We start from the raw sequence: 14985 nt of genomic DNA on the forward strand, positions 1-14985 counted from the left end.
TCTTCACCTGAAGCTTCTGTTTTTTGTTCCAACCATTTAAACGCCCCCTCACAATCTAACCACACCAATTTTACAGTTCTTCCGTTTTGCAGTTTCTTTAACCATCCCGTGAAGCTACGGGGCAGGTGAATGTAAAAGTCGCTATATCCCAACTCTCAATCACACTGAGACATCTTCCCAAACAGATTTGTAGAACATTGCGTTGCCACCAGATGTGTAAAAAATCCAATGTGTGCGTTCTGACGTTACCAATATCTGCTTTAAGAGAGAACGATATATGCTCCTAATTTTTGCTGCAGTTACTGGGACCAAAGCTGGAGGCCCAGAGCAAAGCAAACTTTCCCTGGGGCACCCACATTAAATCCAAACAGAAAAGGCCCAGAACTCACGTTTACCTGCCCGGGCAAGAAGCCTCTTCCTTAGTAACACGGATATAGCAGAAACAGGAGGAAGCCCCAGTTCAGATGGCTGTTCTAAGCACAAAAGGCTCCATTCTTTCCCCTGGCGAATGTCTCCCTGAGCTATAGTTAATAAATACACAAGGGAGTGTGTAAGGGGGGGAGAGGCTGAACCTGAGCAGGTAACTAGAGGAGGGACTGCCTGTTCGCTCCACCCCATCCACCTTCTGCGGAGGCCCTGACTGGGTGGATCTGCAAGCAATTTGCAACAGAGACACCGAAAGCAAAAACAGGTTCATCTCTGAGCCAGATACCTCTGTCAAATGCCACTCATCTTTTTTTTCCATGCAGCTTTCTGTTTTAGCCTCAGCACAGATGTCTGCCGCTTTTTCAAAACTCAGAGGCCGCTGTTGGTGGTTTATACAAATGTGCTATTTTCTCACATTTTCTCACTCTTTTCTTTTCTTCTTCTTCGCCAGTTTGAATATCAATCCTCCTGCAAAGCTTCTGTACACAAGCACTATCAAAGGGTGCCTAAGAGGCCTAGAGATCGTAGAGTCGGTGGAAGAAGACTGGAAAAAGTTTAAAGACTATTTACAGAAATACTGTAAAATTAATGAATGTTAGAAGAATGTTGAAATGAAGTTATATGGCTTTAGTAGAAATGTTATAAGGAATGAAGTATAAATTGATTAATAGAATATTAAAGGGAAAAATAAGGTTAGAATGTGTTAAGATAATTATAGGATAGAAAACAGAGGAAGATGGAAAGGAATTGCTGAAACAATTAACAGAAGTGGAATACAAAAAGGGAGGTGTGAGGAGGTCGTGGAAATAAGTGAATGAAAGATAAGATACTGAAATTGTTTGATGTGTTTTAAACTGTTTTTGTTTTGTTAGTTTAATGTGTTAGTGTTATGTAGTGTCTCTGTATTGTATTGTATTGTTCTTTTTTTTGTAGTGTTTAAATTGTTGGAAAAGTAATAAATATTATTTAAAAAAAAAAAAGAGGCCTAGAGATCGTTTTTCAAAAGTGTTTATTGGGATTCCATTGTCACCAAAGTGGCAAACTGGAATCTGGTTTGCGCTATTTCGGACACCCTGCGATGGAACACTGAACAGAATACTGAACATACACGGACAACTTCCTTGTACAAAGGAAATTAAGCATGTTCAAAAGAAAGTTAGGCTGGAGCGCTTCTCCTTGATGGGTAGTTTTCTAGATGCGGGATATTTTTTTTAAACTGTGATGGAGAAGCATTCCCTTATGGAAGGCACCACGTGTAGAGTGAAACTGAAATGGTACAGCTCAGGACCAAGATGCAAATGACAGCGATAAGGTCTCCCATAATCTTCCACATCTGCTAAAGAGCTTCTAGGAACCTCCAGTTTGGACACTTCCCCCTTGCACTTTATGTGATTGAAGTACCTCTCCCTCAAAGCTACTATTAACTGCAGGGGGTGGAGACGAACAAGGAGCCCCTTGGCCTTATCCTCTTCATGCCCAATGTCAACTCTAAGGCAACTGGGGGTGGGGGGGACGGGACGGGACCTAAGTCAGAGAAACAGTGAAGGAAGTAAGGGTTAACCCATGGGTAGGCAAACTAAGGCCCGGGGGCCGGATCAGGCCCAATCGCCTTCTCAATCCAGCCTGCAGATGGTCTGGGAATCAGTGTGTTTTTACATGAGTAGAATGTGTCCTTTTATTTAAAATGCATCTCTGGGTTATTTGTGGGGCATAGGAATTCGTTCATTTTTCCCACCTCAAAATATAGTCCAGCCCCTGAGCAGGTCTGAGGAGCAGTGAAAAACTTTGCTGACCCCTGGGTTAAACCCTTTCCCTGTTTCTTTGTCCAGATTTTAGAAAGGGAAGAGAATTGTTTTTCATGAATTTGAAAGACGTCCAGCTCTGCGACTGGATCTCTCACCTCGTGTGTAATTTGGCCCTCAGACACACATAATAGGTTTCATTACCTCCGTGAGCATTAAATCCTGTTTGGAGTTATTCCAAGGCGAAGTGCAGAGTCACTCATAAGCAACAACCAATGATAAAAGGAGCCATTTTAGCATCCTTTATGTTAGGGACGCGGCTGGCGCTGTGGGTTAAACCACAGAGCCTAGGACTTGTCGATCAGAAGGTCAACGGTTCGAATCCCCATGATGACGGGGTGAGCTCCCGTTTCTCGGTCCCTGCTCCTGCCAACCAGCAGTTTGAAAGCATGTAAAAGTGCAAGTAGATAAATAGGTACCACTCCAGCGGGAAGGTAAACGCCGTTTCCGTGCACTGCTCTGGTTCGCCAGAAGCGGCTTAGTCATGCTGGCCACATGACCCGGAAGCTGTACGCCGGCTCCCTCAGCCAATAAAGCGAGATGAGCGCCGCAACCCCAGAGTCGGCCACGACTGGACCTAATCGTCAGGGGTCCCTTTACACTTTACCTTTATGTTAGAATTACCAAGTGCATGGTCACCCACATCTTCCCTGTCTGTGTAATGAAGGATTTGATTTCCGTATAGTACTGCATTTCCCCCCCTACAAAGGATTCTGCTCTTCAGAAAGCAGGGCCCCCAAAGGAGCCGCCTTGAATGGAGACAATATTTCTTGTTCCTTCATATCTTACAAACATTGATTTATGTCATTATATAGTGTTGATCACTATAGACTATAGCGAATATTTCAAGAATGTGACTTGTCTGTTCCTCCTGCTGCCCTGGTCATTCAGGAAGTTACTGAGTAATGCAGGTCCCGTCTCCTAAAGGTGCTACGGGGATTTATTTTTGTACGATGTAGCATAACAAGTACAGTGGTACCTCAGGTTACATATGCTTCAGGTTACAGACTCCGCTAACCCAGAAATAGTGCTTCAGGTTAAGAACTTTGCTTCAGGATGAGAACAAAAATCGTGCTCCGGCGGTGCAGCAGCAGCAGCAGCAGGAGGCCCCATTAGCTAAAGTGGTGCTTCAGGTTAAGAACAGTTTCAGGTTAAGAACGGACCTCCGGAACGAATTAAGTACTTAACCCGAGGTACCACTGTAATGGCCATGCTGTTGGAAGAAATGCTCACCAAACAAAAGTTGCTCTTGTACATAATAACTATCTTCCAGTTCATACAAAATCTTTTTTTTAAAAAAAAAACCACCTTATCTGAAGTGAGTAAGCAGTTGGCGTATTATCAGATACAGATTGCAATCTGCAAGTATTAATAAGTGTTCCTGATTGCTAGCGGAAATTTGCCCTTATCGTAAGCTGATTCAAGTGCGTGAAGCGATAATGGAGCTCCCATAGCCCAGCTTTTGCCCCACTGTGTGGGTCGACATGATGGAGAGCTGCCTTTGGATACAAGGCAAATTTCATATCCTGTGCCAACTGTCCTGCTTCTATGCATTTCTTTTTTTATATATATAATAATATTTTATTAAGTTTTAAGAATAAAAGACACAAGAAAGTTTTAACAATAAAAGCCCAAGAAAAATGTAAAAACACAAAAATACAAAGTTACAAAATACAAAAATACAAACATTTAACCTAACAAAGCAGAAGAAGAAAAAAAGGAAAAACATATAAGCACACAAGAAAAGAAAAACACAAATCCCTCTTTTTTAATTTCTCATCTTTGATTAACTTATTTTCCTGACTTCCTCACGCCTCCCTTTTTTGTATCCCTTTTTAAAAAATTAGTTCAGCAAATTCGTGCCCTGCTGCTTCTATACATTTCTAAAGGTCAGGGTGCCTTGGGTTACACACACCCTTAAATTTCAGCGTTCTGCCTCATAGGAAAGTGTAATAACAGCTTTTCCTTGTTCTTGAATCATTATTATCCCTCTTTATATGCTTGTGTGTATATTCAGGATTCATTCTGGAAGCACTGATACATTTCTGACTGCTATGGCAACCTCTGTCTTCTCCCCAAGGGTGATTGATGTGTGTGTGAGTCGGGCAACTCCCACAATCCAGGATTGTTTTGTTTGGGATGCTGCCCTCTAATGTCCGGCGAATTCATTTATTTTAAAATTTGTTTTTGTTAATTTTCAGAATTACAGAACTGCAAACAAATCTTACCAAAATGAGTAAACAGGAAAATTTGTTTGCAAAACATAAAAGAAAAACTACTGCTTGTACACTTATGCTCTTTCTACAGCTCATTCCACTGCCCGTTGTTTGACTGCCAATTCCACAAAAGCGCATGCCATGCTGCGTCCCTCTGGGACTCCTCCTGTCCTATTTTAAACATAATGAGGTCTTCCCATATGGAATAAAACCTGTCCTTTTTTTATTTCATAGAATCAAAGAATCATAGAGTTGGAATAGACCACAAGGGCCATCGAGTCCAACCCCCTGCCAAGCAGGAAACACCATCAGAGCACTCCTGACATATGCTTGTCAAGCCTCTGCTTAAAGACCTCCAAAGAAGGAGACTCCACCACACTCCTTGGCAGCAAATTCCACTGTCGAACAGCTCTTAATGTCAGGAAGTTCTTCCTAATGTTTAGGTGGAATCTTCTTTCTTGTAGTTTGGATCCATTGCTCCGTGTCCGCTTCTCTGGAGCAGCAGAAAACAACCTTTCTCCCTCCTCTATATGACATCCTTTTATATATCTGAACATGGCTATCATATCACCCCTTAACCTCCTCTTCTCCAGGCTAAACATGCCCAGCTCCCTTAGCCGTTCCTCATAAGGCATCGTTTCCAGGCCTTTGACCATTTTGGTTGCCCTCCTCTGGACACGTTCCAGTTTGTCAGTGTCCTTCTTGAACTGTGGTGCCCAGAACTGGACACAGTACTCCAGGTGAGGTCTGACCAGAGCAGAATGCAGTGGCACTATTACTTCCCTTGATCTAGATGCTAGACTCCTATTGATGCAGCCCAGAATTGCATTGGCTTTTTTAGCTGCCGCGTCACACTGTGACGCGGCAGCTAATTTCTTTCCTGAGCAGGTGGAGCTTTTGAGCCAAACCAAAACCTGGACATTAGAATACCAGGCCCCAACAGTGCTGCCGGAAAGGAATAATTAAAAAGATCATTCTTGCCACCATTATCAGGAAACCATTGAGTTTGTAGTCCTTACGCTCTTTGGTTTTGGCCGTCCCAAATGTTTAGAAGCACTACTGCAGCTTTTGGTAAAAGGTATTGCAGAGTAATCTGATCTCCGGGGGGGGGGGGGGGCGGGGACGGAATCCCCTCAAATTATTGCTATGGTAGGAGAACTCCCAAAATAAAATTATTCATGGGGTAAAATTATTTCTAGGGAGACATGAACAAATCATTATTCCCCTCCCCCCCTTTTTTGGCCTGGTAATCAGTTTTGCAAGGGACGCGGGTGGCGTTGTGGTCTAAACCACTGAGCCTAGGGCTTGCTGATCGGAAGGTCGGCAGTTTGAATCCCCGCGATGGGGTGAGCTCCCGTTGCTCAGTCCCAGCTCCTGTCAACCTAGCAGTTCGAAAGCACGTCAAAGTGCAAGTAGATAAATAGGTACCACTCCGGCGGGAAGGTAAAGAGAGTTTCCGTGCACTGCTCTGGTTCGCCAGAAGCAGCTTAGTCATGCTGGCCACACGACCTAGAAAACTGTCTGCGGACAAACACCAGCTCCCTCGGCCAGTAAAGCGAGATGAGTGCCAAAACCCCAGAGTCGTTTGTGACTGGACTTAACTGTCAGGGGTCCTTTACCTTTTTTAAAAAAAAAATCAGTTTTGCAGCATGCTTTGAAGAACTACGTTTTGTATCCTCAATTTCAGAAGATTTGTGGGCACCAAATTTTACTTATCCAGACTGTGGGAAATTGTTTTAACAATTCTGATAGCCCAATAAGTGAGCCTAGATAACAGTGTGCTTATTCTCCTTCTCAGGACCGAGCCGACTGATTTTATGAGGATTCCAGGTTGTATATGTGTGTGTCAAAAGAACAGGAATGGAGCGCATTAACCAAACCTCTTCTCCCATCATGGGGGCAGGACTCTGTCAGAAATATGCAGGGAGATAATTTACAAACAAGCAAAATTTATTCACGAGCACAAAAAATACATAATATATGATGCAAAACAAGGACTGCTCACAGAAGTCAAAAACATCTCTCATGACAACGGAAAGAAGACGATGTCCAAGAATCAAGGTAACACTGCCGCAGGGGCAGCAGCATAATTTAGACAGGGAAAGGAGGCAGAGGTTTCCTGCTTCATGATGCTGCCACACCCCCTGCCCCAGTCCCATGGGGGGGCAGTGTCATTGGAGGCAGGAACATGGATTTTAGCTTCCCAGACATGCTTGCAATCTCGGGATCCTGAGACTCGTACGATTTTATCAATCGGGCAAACTTTAGGACTCCTAGGGAAAAAAGGAGGATAAAGTGAAATCCAATTTATCCACCAGAACACTAACTTCTTATTGCTTTTATTACAATGCTCCCCAACATGGCTTGACAAGCAAGGAAACCTCTTTTGGCTCAGCCGAGCAATCAATGGGGCACCTTCCTTTTTTTGCCAATTCCTTTTTTTAACTGATTTTCAAAAATTTTAACAAATTAATTAAAATTAAAAACAAATTTAAAAGTTGACTTCCCACCCCTTTCCATATGTTTCTTTTCTCTCCCTCCTTTGCTGCTCTCACAATAACATACCTTTTCCTAATTTCTATTAATTTCCCATCCTTTCTCAGTTTCCACCTGCTGGGCAGGTTTCGATTCCTAATTAGACTTTTGTTTAACATTTCCCCAGTTATTCAAGTGGAGTTATTATTCTTCCTTCATCTATCCATATAAACCGTAAATCACAATTTTTAAATCGTATTTCCTCCAGTGCAACTTGTTAATCTTGCCTTTATGCATTCACAACGCTATAATTAAAAGGGGTAATTCTATAATCCTCTTTAACCCCAGAATTCTATTCAAACTTCGCAATCCTCACAAACGTTTGGGGAGTCTCCTGAGCCTGCATGTTATGAAGTTCCCTTTAAGCAAATAAAACTTTGACAATATCCATTTCCCCAGGCTTAATCTTCTAGCTGTGTCCATGGTCAGATGATAATAAATAAATAAATTAATAATAATAATAATAATAATAATAATAATAATAATAATAATTTATTATTTATACCCTGCCCATCTGGCTGAGTTTCCCCAGCCACTCTGGGCGGCTTCCAATCAAGTGATAAAAACAATACAGCATTAAATATTTAAAACTTCCCTAAACAGGGCTGCCTTCAGATGTCTTTTAAAAAGAAGATAGCTGCTTATTTCCTTCACATCTGAAGGGAGGGCGTTCCACAGGGCGGGCGCCACTACCGAGAAGGCTCTCTGTCTGGTTCCCTGTAACCTCACTTCTCGCAATGAGGGAACCGCCAGAAGGCCCTCAGTTGCTGGATCTCAATGTCCGGGCTGAACGATGGGGGTGGAGACGCTCCTTCAGGTATCTTGGACCGAGGCCGTTTAGGGCTTTAAAGGTCAGCACCAACACTTTGAATTGTGCTCGGAAACGTAATGGGAGCCAATGCAGATCTCTCAGGACCGGTGTTATGTGGTCCCGGCAGCCACTCCCAGTCACCATTCTAGCTTCTGCATTCTGGATTAATTGCAGTTTCCGGGTCACCTTCAAAGGTAGCCCCACATAGAACGCATTGCAGTAGTCCAAGTGGGAGATAACCAGAGCAGGCACCACTCTGGCAAGACAGTCCGCAGGCAGGAAGGGTCTCAGCCTGCGTACCAGATGGAGCTGGCAGACAGCCGCCCTGGACACAGAATTAACCTGTGCCTCCATGGACAGCTGTGAGTCCAAAATGATGGGACGCAGCTTGCGTTTGTGTCACCCCGCAAGGAACGTGAGTCAGTCTAGCCCCTTCCCCTCCACTTCAGCACTTTGAACTCACCTTCCCCATCATTGCTGAACCCATAGGCTTTGATCACATCCTGCTGGATCTGGGTAGCCACAGGCAGCAGGAACTGCAGCATCTTCCCCATGTCATTGCAGGCGTTGTCCCTCGCCTCCTCCATGCGCTGGGCGTTTTCCGGCGCACCAAATGCCTTGATCACTTCAGCCAGAACCACTGGGGAAGGAAGCAGAAGGACTGTTGCCACTAAGCAGTCACAAACCTGCGAGGAACTTCCAACATTGGAAGAACGACAGGTCGAGATGGTGGAATACGCAGAGTTGGCAAAGTTGACGGGGGAAATCCGAAATCAGCGCGATGAACTGTTTCCAAAGGACTGGAGTAAATTTATATTTTATACGGAAGAAAATTGTAAACATCTGAAAACGTTTGTAGGTTTGAATTGAAATGTTTTGTAATGTGAATATAAGGAACTAACTTACATATGAGGTGAAATATTAAAAGAAGGCAGAAGGTAAAAAAGTGGTTATAGAAATGCTAAGAATTTAGTAAAGATGTTCAGAAGTCAGAAAGAGGGAGGGAAGGAGGTCGATGCTCGGTCTGAGTAATGTATCAGGTTATAGAATTATGTAACAAAATGTGAATATGATAAATATGGAAAACTCAATAAAAATCATTATATAAAAAAACCCTGCAAACCATACACACAGCAAGTGGAACACGCAAGCCATAGGCCAGGGGTCTGCAACCCGCGGCTCCGGAGCCGCATGTGGCTCTTTTACACCTTTGCTCCAGGGCAGATACTAGCGAGGGGAGGAGGCGCATTGTGCGCCCCGACACTCCCCACTGTGGCGGGGGCTGTACTGGCTGTGACGTCGCATGGGGGCAGTGCGTGCGTTAGTCACGCACCGTCCCGACGTCACCTTCCCACCCGCTGTCAGATCGGAGGGCAGCGGCGCACATGCTTTAAATGTCACAATGGTTTTGCGGCTCCCAGGTGTTTTTTTTCTTCGGAAACGGGTCCAAGTGGCTCTTTTTGTCTTAAAGGTTGCAGACCCCTGCCATAGGCACTGACTCTATAGGGCTGAGGTGTCTTCAAGTCCCCACAAAGTCTGTTGGGACAGGTTTGCGCCACCCCAGTCTTGAGGGGCCAGGCCTTGCCGTGGTGGGCCTTGCTGCTGTGGCAGCAGACCTCGCCAGGGCAGCAGACCCTCCCAATGTTGGGCAGAATTCGGCATATCTGAGGCAGGTGCATGCCTCCACCTGCTAATACTTTATCCACGAGGATCAAATCTCACCCTTGTCTCAAATTTCCTGGGATGAGTTACCTACACGCAACAGCCTTGAAGTGAGGCTCTCTGAGAAAAGGTTTCCAGTGAAGGCGATGCCAAGTTCCTGGAATAAGGAAGATTAATAAGAGGAACCAGCGCCATCGTCCATTATTTCACAGAAGACACTCTGCAACTAAACAGTCCAGTTCAAGAGAGAACTGACAAGAACCGTGGCAAAACCCCAACCCCTCCGTCTCACTGGAAAAACCACAGTTAACACAACGTTCAGTTTTACACTAGTCTTTCGTGCAATGGCTTTCAATTGTGTGGCTTTCAGGTAATCCTTTCCTTGTAAACACATCAGCCATGGAACCCGTGTGTGTGGCAGAGGGAGGTGGATTTATCCCCCGATGCGGGTCCTCCTCTCACCTTTGGCTTGCTCGGCTGTTAGGGAGACGGGCTGGGCCTGGGCCGAGGCGGCCACGGGGCGCTGCAGGCTGGACATGCGGCGGCCGAAGGGAGGCGAGGCGCGGGCGGCGAAGAGGAGACCCGGGAGGTCGGAGCAGGCGGCGGCGCCGGGGCTCCCTCCGCTGCGGGCTGCGCGCCCTGGTCAGGCGCCGGGAGGAGCGGACGCGCGTCTTCCTCCTTCGCCCCGCCGGGAAGACGCAGCAGCAGCTGCTTTGCAAAGCATCCCTCTCCGCCCCGGAACGTGTGGACCCGCCTTCCCACTTCCGCGCTGCAAAGCGGGTTGGAAACGCCCCGCTCCGGCGATGACGTCACTTGAAAGCTGAAGGGAACCTCCCCGGGCAGGGGCAGTCGAGCTGTAGATTGTTTTGGGGTGGGAAAGCAGCGCTTGGCTTGTTGCCTTTAGCTGCTGTTTCGAGAGAAGGAGAAGGCTAGCAGGAGGGAGAAGGCTAGCAGGTGGGGCCCATAACTTGCATCATAGGAGCCTACACAACACAAAACACTGTTGCTGTATGTAGGTTTTATTTTGTTTTTTTATCTTATATTTTGGAAACATCCAGTTTTTTACCCTTTGAATTGTTGGGGAGCCCCCAAGAGAGTGAGGCCCTAAACCATAGCTTGTTTAGTTTATATGTAAATCCAGCACTGGATTTATGCCTTACTTGCGCTGTTCTGTTTTGCTCTGTTATGTTACTGTTGTTTATTGCTTGTAAGCCGCCTTGGGATCCATAGAATTGTAGCGTTAGAAAGGGACCCCCAAAGGTCATCCAGTCCAACCCCTGCAATGCAGGAATTCATTTGAAATACAGTCAGTCAGTCGTGCAGTCAATCAAATGGGTTGCACAGCAAGGTGCTCCTGCGGCCTGATCCTGCAGGGTTTGCTTGATGGTCTGCCGCCCTGCTGTTTTGCTCCTTCGTCTTCCTCCTCAGGATATATAGAGCGTGTCATTTTGGCTGCATGCAGGTTGTGGGTTGTCACAGGGTTCTTGCACTCCATGACCCACAGATCTGTTAGAGACCCGGGTGGTGAATTTCAAAGCAAGAGGCCGACTTACTGATAAGTATTGTTTAAAAGTGTTTCCCCCCACCCCAACAATTGAAAACCCTCAATTCCAGTCTGATCTCATTTATAGGAGCACAATTCAAAGTGTTGGTAAAGGTAAAGGCAAAGGGACCCCTGACCATTAGGTCCAGTCATTGCTGACTCTGGGGTTGCATGCTCATCTTGCTCTATAGGCCGAGGGAGCTGGCGTTTGTCCACAGACAGCTTCTGGGTCATGCGGCCAGCATGATTAAGCTGCTTCTGGCGAACCAGAGCAGCTCATGGAAACACTGTTTACCTCCCCCCCAGAGTGGTACCTATTTATCTACTTGCACTTTGATGTGCTTTCGAACTGCTAGGTTGGCAGGAACTGGGACCGAACAACAGGAACTCACCCCGTTGTGGGGATTCGAACCGCCAACCTTCTGATCGGCAAGCCCTAGGCTCTGTGGTTTAACCCACAGCGCCACCTGCATCCCAAAGTGTTGGTGCTGACCTTTAAAGCCCTAAACGGCCTCGGTCCAGTATACCTGAAGGAGCATCTCCACCCCCATCATTCAGCCCAGACACTGAGGTCCAGCGCTGAGGGCCTTCTGGCGGTTCCCTCGCTGTGAGAAGCGAAGTTACAGGCAACCAGGCAGAGGGCCTTCTTGGTAGTGGCCCCTGCCCTGTGGAACGCCCTCCCATCAGATGTCAAGGAAATAAACAACTATCTGACTTTTAGAAGACATCTGAAGGCAGCCCTGTTTAGGGAAGCTTTTAATGTTTCATAGATTATTGTATTTTAATATTCTGTTGGAGGCTGCCCAGAGTGGCTGGGAAGGCGCCCGGCCAGATGGGCAGGGTATAAATGATAAAGTATTATTATATAGGAGACAGAGGGATGCAGCTCTTGGTTATACTGCCAATACGAAGGGACATGATCTGGGTGAAATCAAGCCCTTCCAGTCCTCATTGACTTAAATAGGAAGAGATGCTTCACATCCATTGGGCTTGAAAATAAGTTAACTCTAGTGACTATAACGCCCCGAGTGCATTTGCTCTAAACACAGTGCATGTTCTGAGGTTCTTTGGCTCAGGTATGATTTGCTCACGAGGACAGGACTTGTACCCATGCGTGAAAATAGTGTATGGGGGAACCCACGCAGGGGCACTGTTTGAAAGCTGAATCCCGCCTCTCTTCCAATTATATGGATACGAAGGAAAGGAAATGCAACGAAAGAACACATAATGTCTTTTGTAATCTGCAGTTTGATCAGATTTAGGGTGGCTCTCCGCAGCTGCAGCAGAAAGCCTGCTGGACAAATCCAAAAAGAAATTGCTTGACGTTTGTCCACCGAGAACAGAATACGGTTTAGGCGACAGTGACCAGTAATCCCTGCTTGTGGCGCAACACAAAGCGTCAACAGCGGTGGGAAAAGCAACCCCGTTTTCTGCAGAATTTAGATTTACCCTTGAAAATGAAGCTTTGGGCACCGTAGAGCTCATATGCTAAAAGTAATGGCTTCCGCTGGACACAGTGACGTAAGGTCCACGCCCCTGCCAGTTGACGGATCCCGAGGGAGGAGCTGGAATATAGGTTCGGAATCTCAAAGCGGAAGAGAGATGGTTTTTAAAGCCACAGGGCTTCTTCAGAACGGGGTGCCACGGAAAAAGGGAATAGCTAAATCCTTAGGGTTTCACTGGAGGTTTTTGAACGGTTGCTCCAAGTTTGATGCCCTGCATCTGAAACAACCATAAATGCAAAAGCTATCATGCTAGTGTGCATCACAGTGCAGTATCTACACCACCTTTCAACACTTAGGTTGAAGTTCCTGGGATAGCTCAGTTGGTAGAGCATGAGGCTCTTAATTTCAGGGCCATGGGTTCAAGTCCTACTTGGGTGGGGGGAATCCTTCATTGCAGCGGGTCAGACTAGAATCAGCGGTTCTCAACCTGTGGGCCCCCAGATGTTGTTGGACTACAACTCCCATCACCCCTAGCTAGCAAGGCCAGAGCTCAGGGATGATGGGAGTTGTAGTCCAACAACATCTGGGGACCCACAGGTTAGATGATCCTTGTGGTCCCTTCCAACTCTACAATTGTCTACGAAAAGGAAGCAAGTCGTCTTGCAAGGCTGTGAAAGCACCCTCTGCTTGTCCAAGAGCCTTTTCATTTCCCTCCGGGAAAACCAACCATTTATGGCTGAATCGTAACAGACATTGACCGGGTTTTCTGTGAATTGATGCTTGTTCCAATTCAGTGGTGAGCAGTGGGTTGAAAAGCCTCTCCAACCAGTGCCTAGAAAGCAGAGAGACACGCAGAAGATGTGGAATAAAGAGAAGTGTGGATGAACTCTTTGGATGCAGGCCTGGCTCTTAACAAGACAGCCTCTTGTTCTTACTCAGATGTTCCCCCACAAACCACATTGAAAGTTGTTTGGCCCACTTTTCGGGGTGGATGCCAGCAGGCAGCTGGTTATTTTGGCTGTTGCTGGTGTACCTAATGTCCTTGTCTGTGGAGTGTGCCCACACACCTCTCCAATGAACATCTGCTCACTATGAAGAGTGCGAACGTTGAAACATCCATTCTTGCCACCCACCAAGGGTCAATAGTGGGGGGTGGGAGGGGAGTAAGAGGAGGGCCAAGCTCAAAGGCCGCTAAAATTAAGACACTTGTTGATTTGGTATTTGATAAGCTTTGTAACTTGCTTTGTATGCACATTGTAGCATGATGCGTCACACGCTCAGCTATGAGCTGCCGATTTAAGCAAGTAAGGGATGAGATTTGGTCAAATGCATCTTTTACTCAGACAAGATCCATTGAAATGAATGCACTTAACTTTTTATCATGTTAATTAATTCAATGGATCTACTCTAAGGGCTCACTCACACTTTTGCAAAACCCACATTTTATTGCATTGTGTACCGATGAATTTCCCCACGCCCCATAGCTATTCTCGATGCTCTATGCCTGTGTCTTGCAAAAATCCGATCTCACTCACTGAATCGGATCTTATCAGACGCATGGACAATCCGAAGAGAGGTCTTGCTTCAGTTCAGGGGGCAAGATCGGATTTTTGCAAGGCAGAGCCGTGGACCAGTAAAAGAAACTCTTGGACCCACGGAAATTAATTGCTGCACAATCCGATCTAAATACGGCCAAGCAAAAGTGTGGATGAGCTGTAATTAAGTTAGCTGAATATTACTCAGAAGTTTTTAAACTGGCAGATTTTTCTGTATTAAAGCTGAAAGTGGGCATTGCGTACTCCCCCCTTCCATGTGCATAACTCCTTGTGCAAGCAAGGGTGCTGTGGGTGAGAACGGTTTATGCATTTCAGCCCCAGAAAAAGAATAGAAATGAATTGCGCCGGTGGTTCCGCCACGTTATCTTACACGAGTACCTTATTTTTCGCTCTATAGGACGCACCGGACCGTAGGACGGGGGAGAACGGGGGGAAATCTCCCCCTCTCTGCTCAGCACCCCTTCAGCGAAGCGGCAGGAGAAACGGAGCCCCTTCCATTTCTCCTCCCACTTGGCTGAAGGGGCGCTGCGCAGCTCTCCCTCTCTGCTGAAGCCAGGAGAGTCTTGCTCTCCCGGCTTCAGCAAAAGGAACCCAAAGCGTTCGGAGCATAGTGCGAGTTCCCGCTGCGCTCCGGAGGCTTCAGGCCGTGCCAATGCCTCTTGCTCTCCAGGCTTCAGCGAAAGCAACGCAAAGCCTCCGGAGCGTGGAGGGAGCGCTCCCTCTGCACTTCAGAGGCTTCGCGTTGCTATCGCTGAAGCCAAGGAGCCTGGCATTCGCTCCATAGGATGCACACACATTTCCCCTTAATTTTTGGAGGGGAAAAGGTGCGTCCTATAGTGGGAAAAGTACGGTATATGAACTGGTGCATTCCTCCACTGCACAGAAGGTATGCTTGGTGAACCCAGTCTTTTTAATAGTTGATCCCTATCACCAGGGATGTAAAGTGAAGCGAGAGCAGCGGAAAAAATGTCCCCTACCTAAACCTCCCA

At 46.4% G+C, this 14985-nt stretch overlaps 2 protein-coding genes and 1 non-coding gene across 6 annotated transcripts in view; all 3 read right to left on the reverse strand.

Moving 5' to 3' along the window:
- The window catches only part of PTPN6 (protein tyrosine phosphatase non-receptor type 6), a 40812-nt gene extending 40260 nt beyond the window's left edge, over positions 1-552 (reverse strand). For 3 of the 4 annotated variants that reach the window (XM_028712360.2, XM_028712358.2, XM_028712362.2), the window contains exon 1: positions 396-552. The gene's annotated coding sequence lies outside the window, so the exon portion shown is untranslated. Of the gene's footprint in view, positions 1-389 lie in introns of all 4 variants that reach the window. The other variant, XM_028712359.2, reaches the window with a different exon arrangement.
- A 5824-nt stretch (positions 553-6376) lies between these two features.
- On the reverse strand, positions 6377-10218 carry C17H12orf57 (chromosome 17 C12orf57 homolog). Its single transcript, XM_028712855.2, has 3 exons — positions 9915-10218; positions 8254-8430; positions 6377-6717 (listed from the first exon to the last, which is right to left on the reverse strand). Exons 1-3 carry the CDS (start codon positions 9988-9990, stop codon positions 6569-6571), a joined length of 402 nt encoding a protein of 133 aa, XP_028568688.1. The 5' UTR covers positions 9991-10218; the 3' UTR covers positions 6377-6568.
- Positions 10219-12257: 2039 nt separating this feature from the next.
- Positions 12258-12316, reverse strand: LOC114588209 (U7 small nuclear RNA). The gene has a single exon (XR_003704415.2). It is a non-coding gene; the product is annotated as a U7 small nuclear RNA (small nuclear RNA).
- Positions 12317-14985: the final 2669 nt, after the last annotated feature.

Source organism: Podarcis muralis, chromosome 17 (assembly GCF_964188315.1).
Source record: "Podarcis muralis chromosome 17, rPodMur119.hap1.1, whole genome shotgun sequence".
Taxonomy (NCBI): domain Eukaryota; kingdom Metazoa; phylum Chordata; class Lepidosauria; order Squamata; family Lacertidae; genus Podarcis; species Podarcis muralis.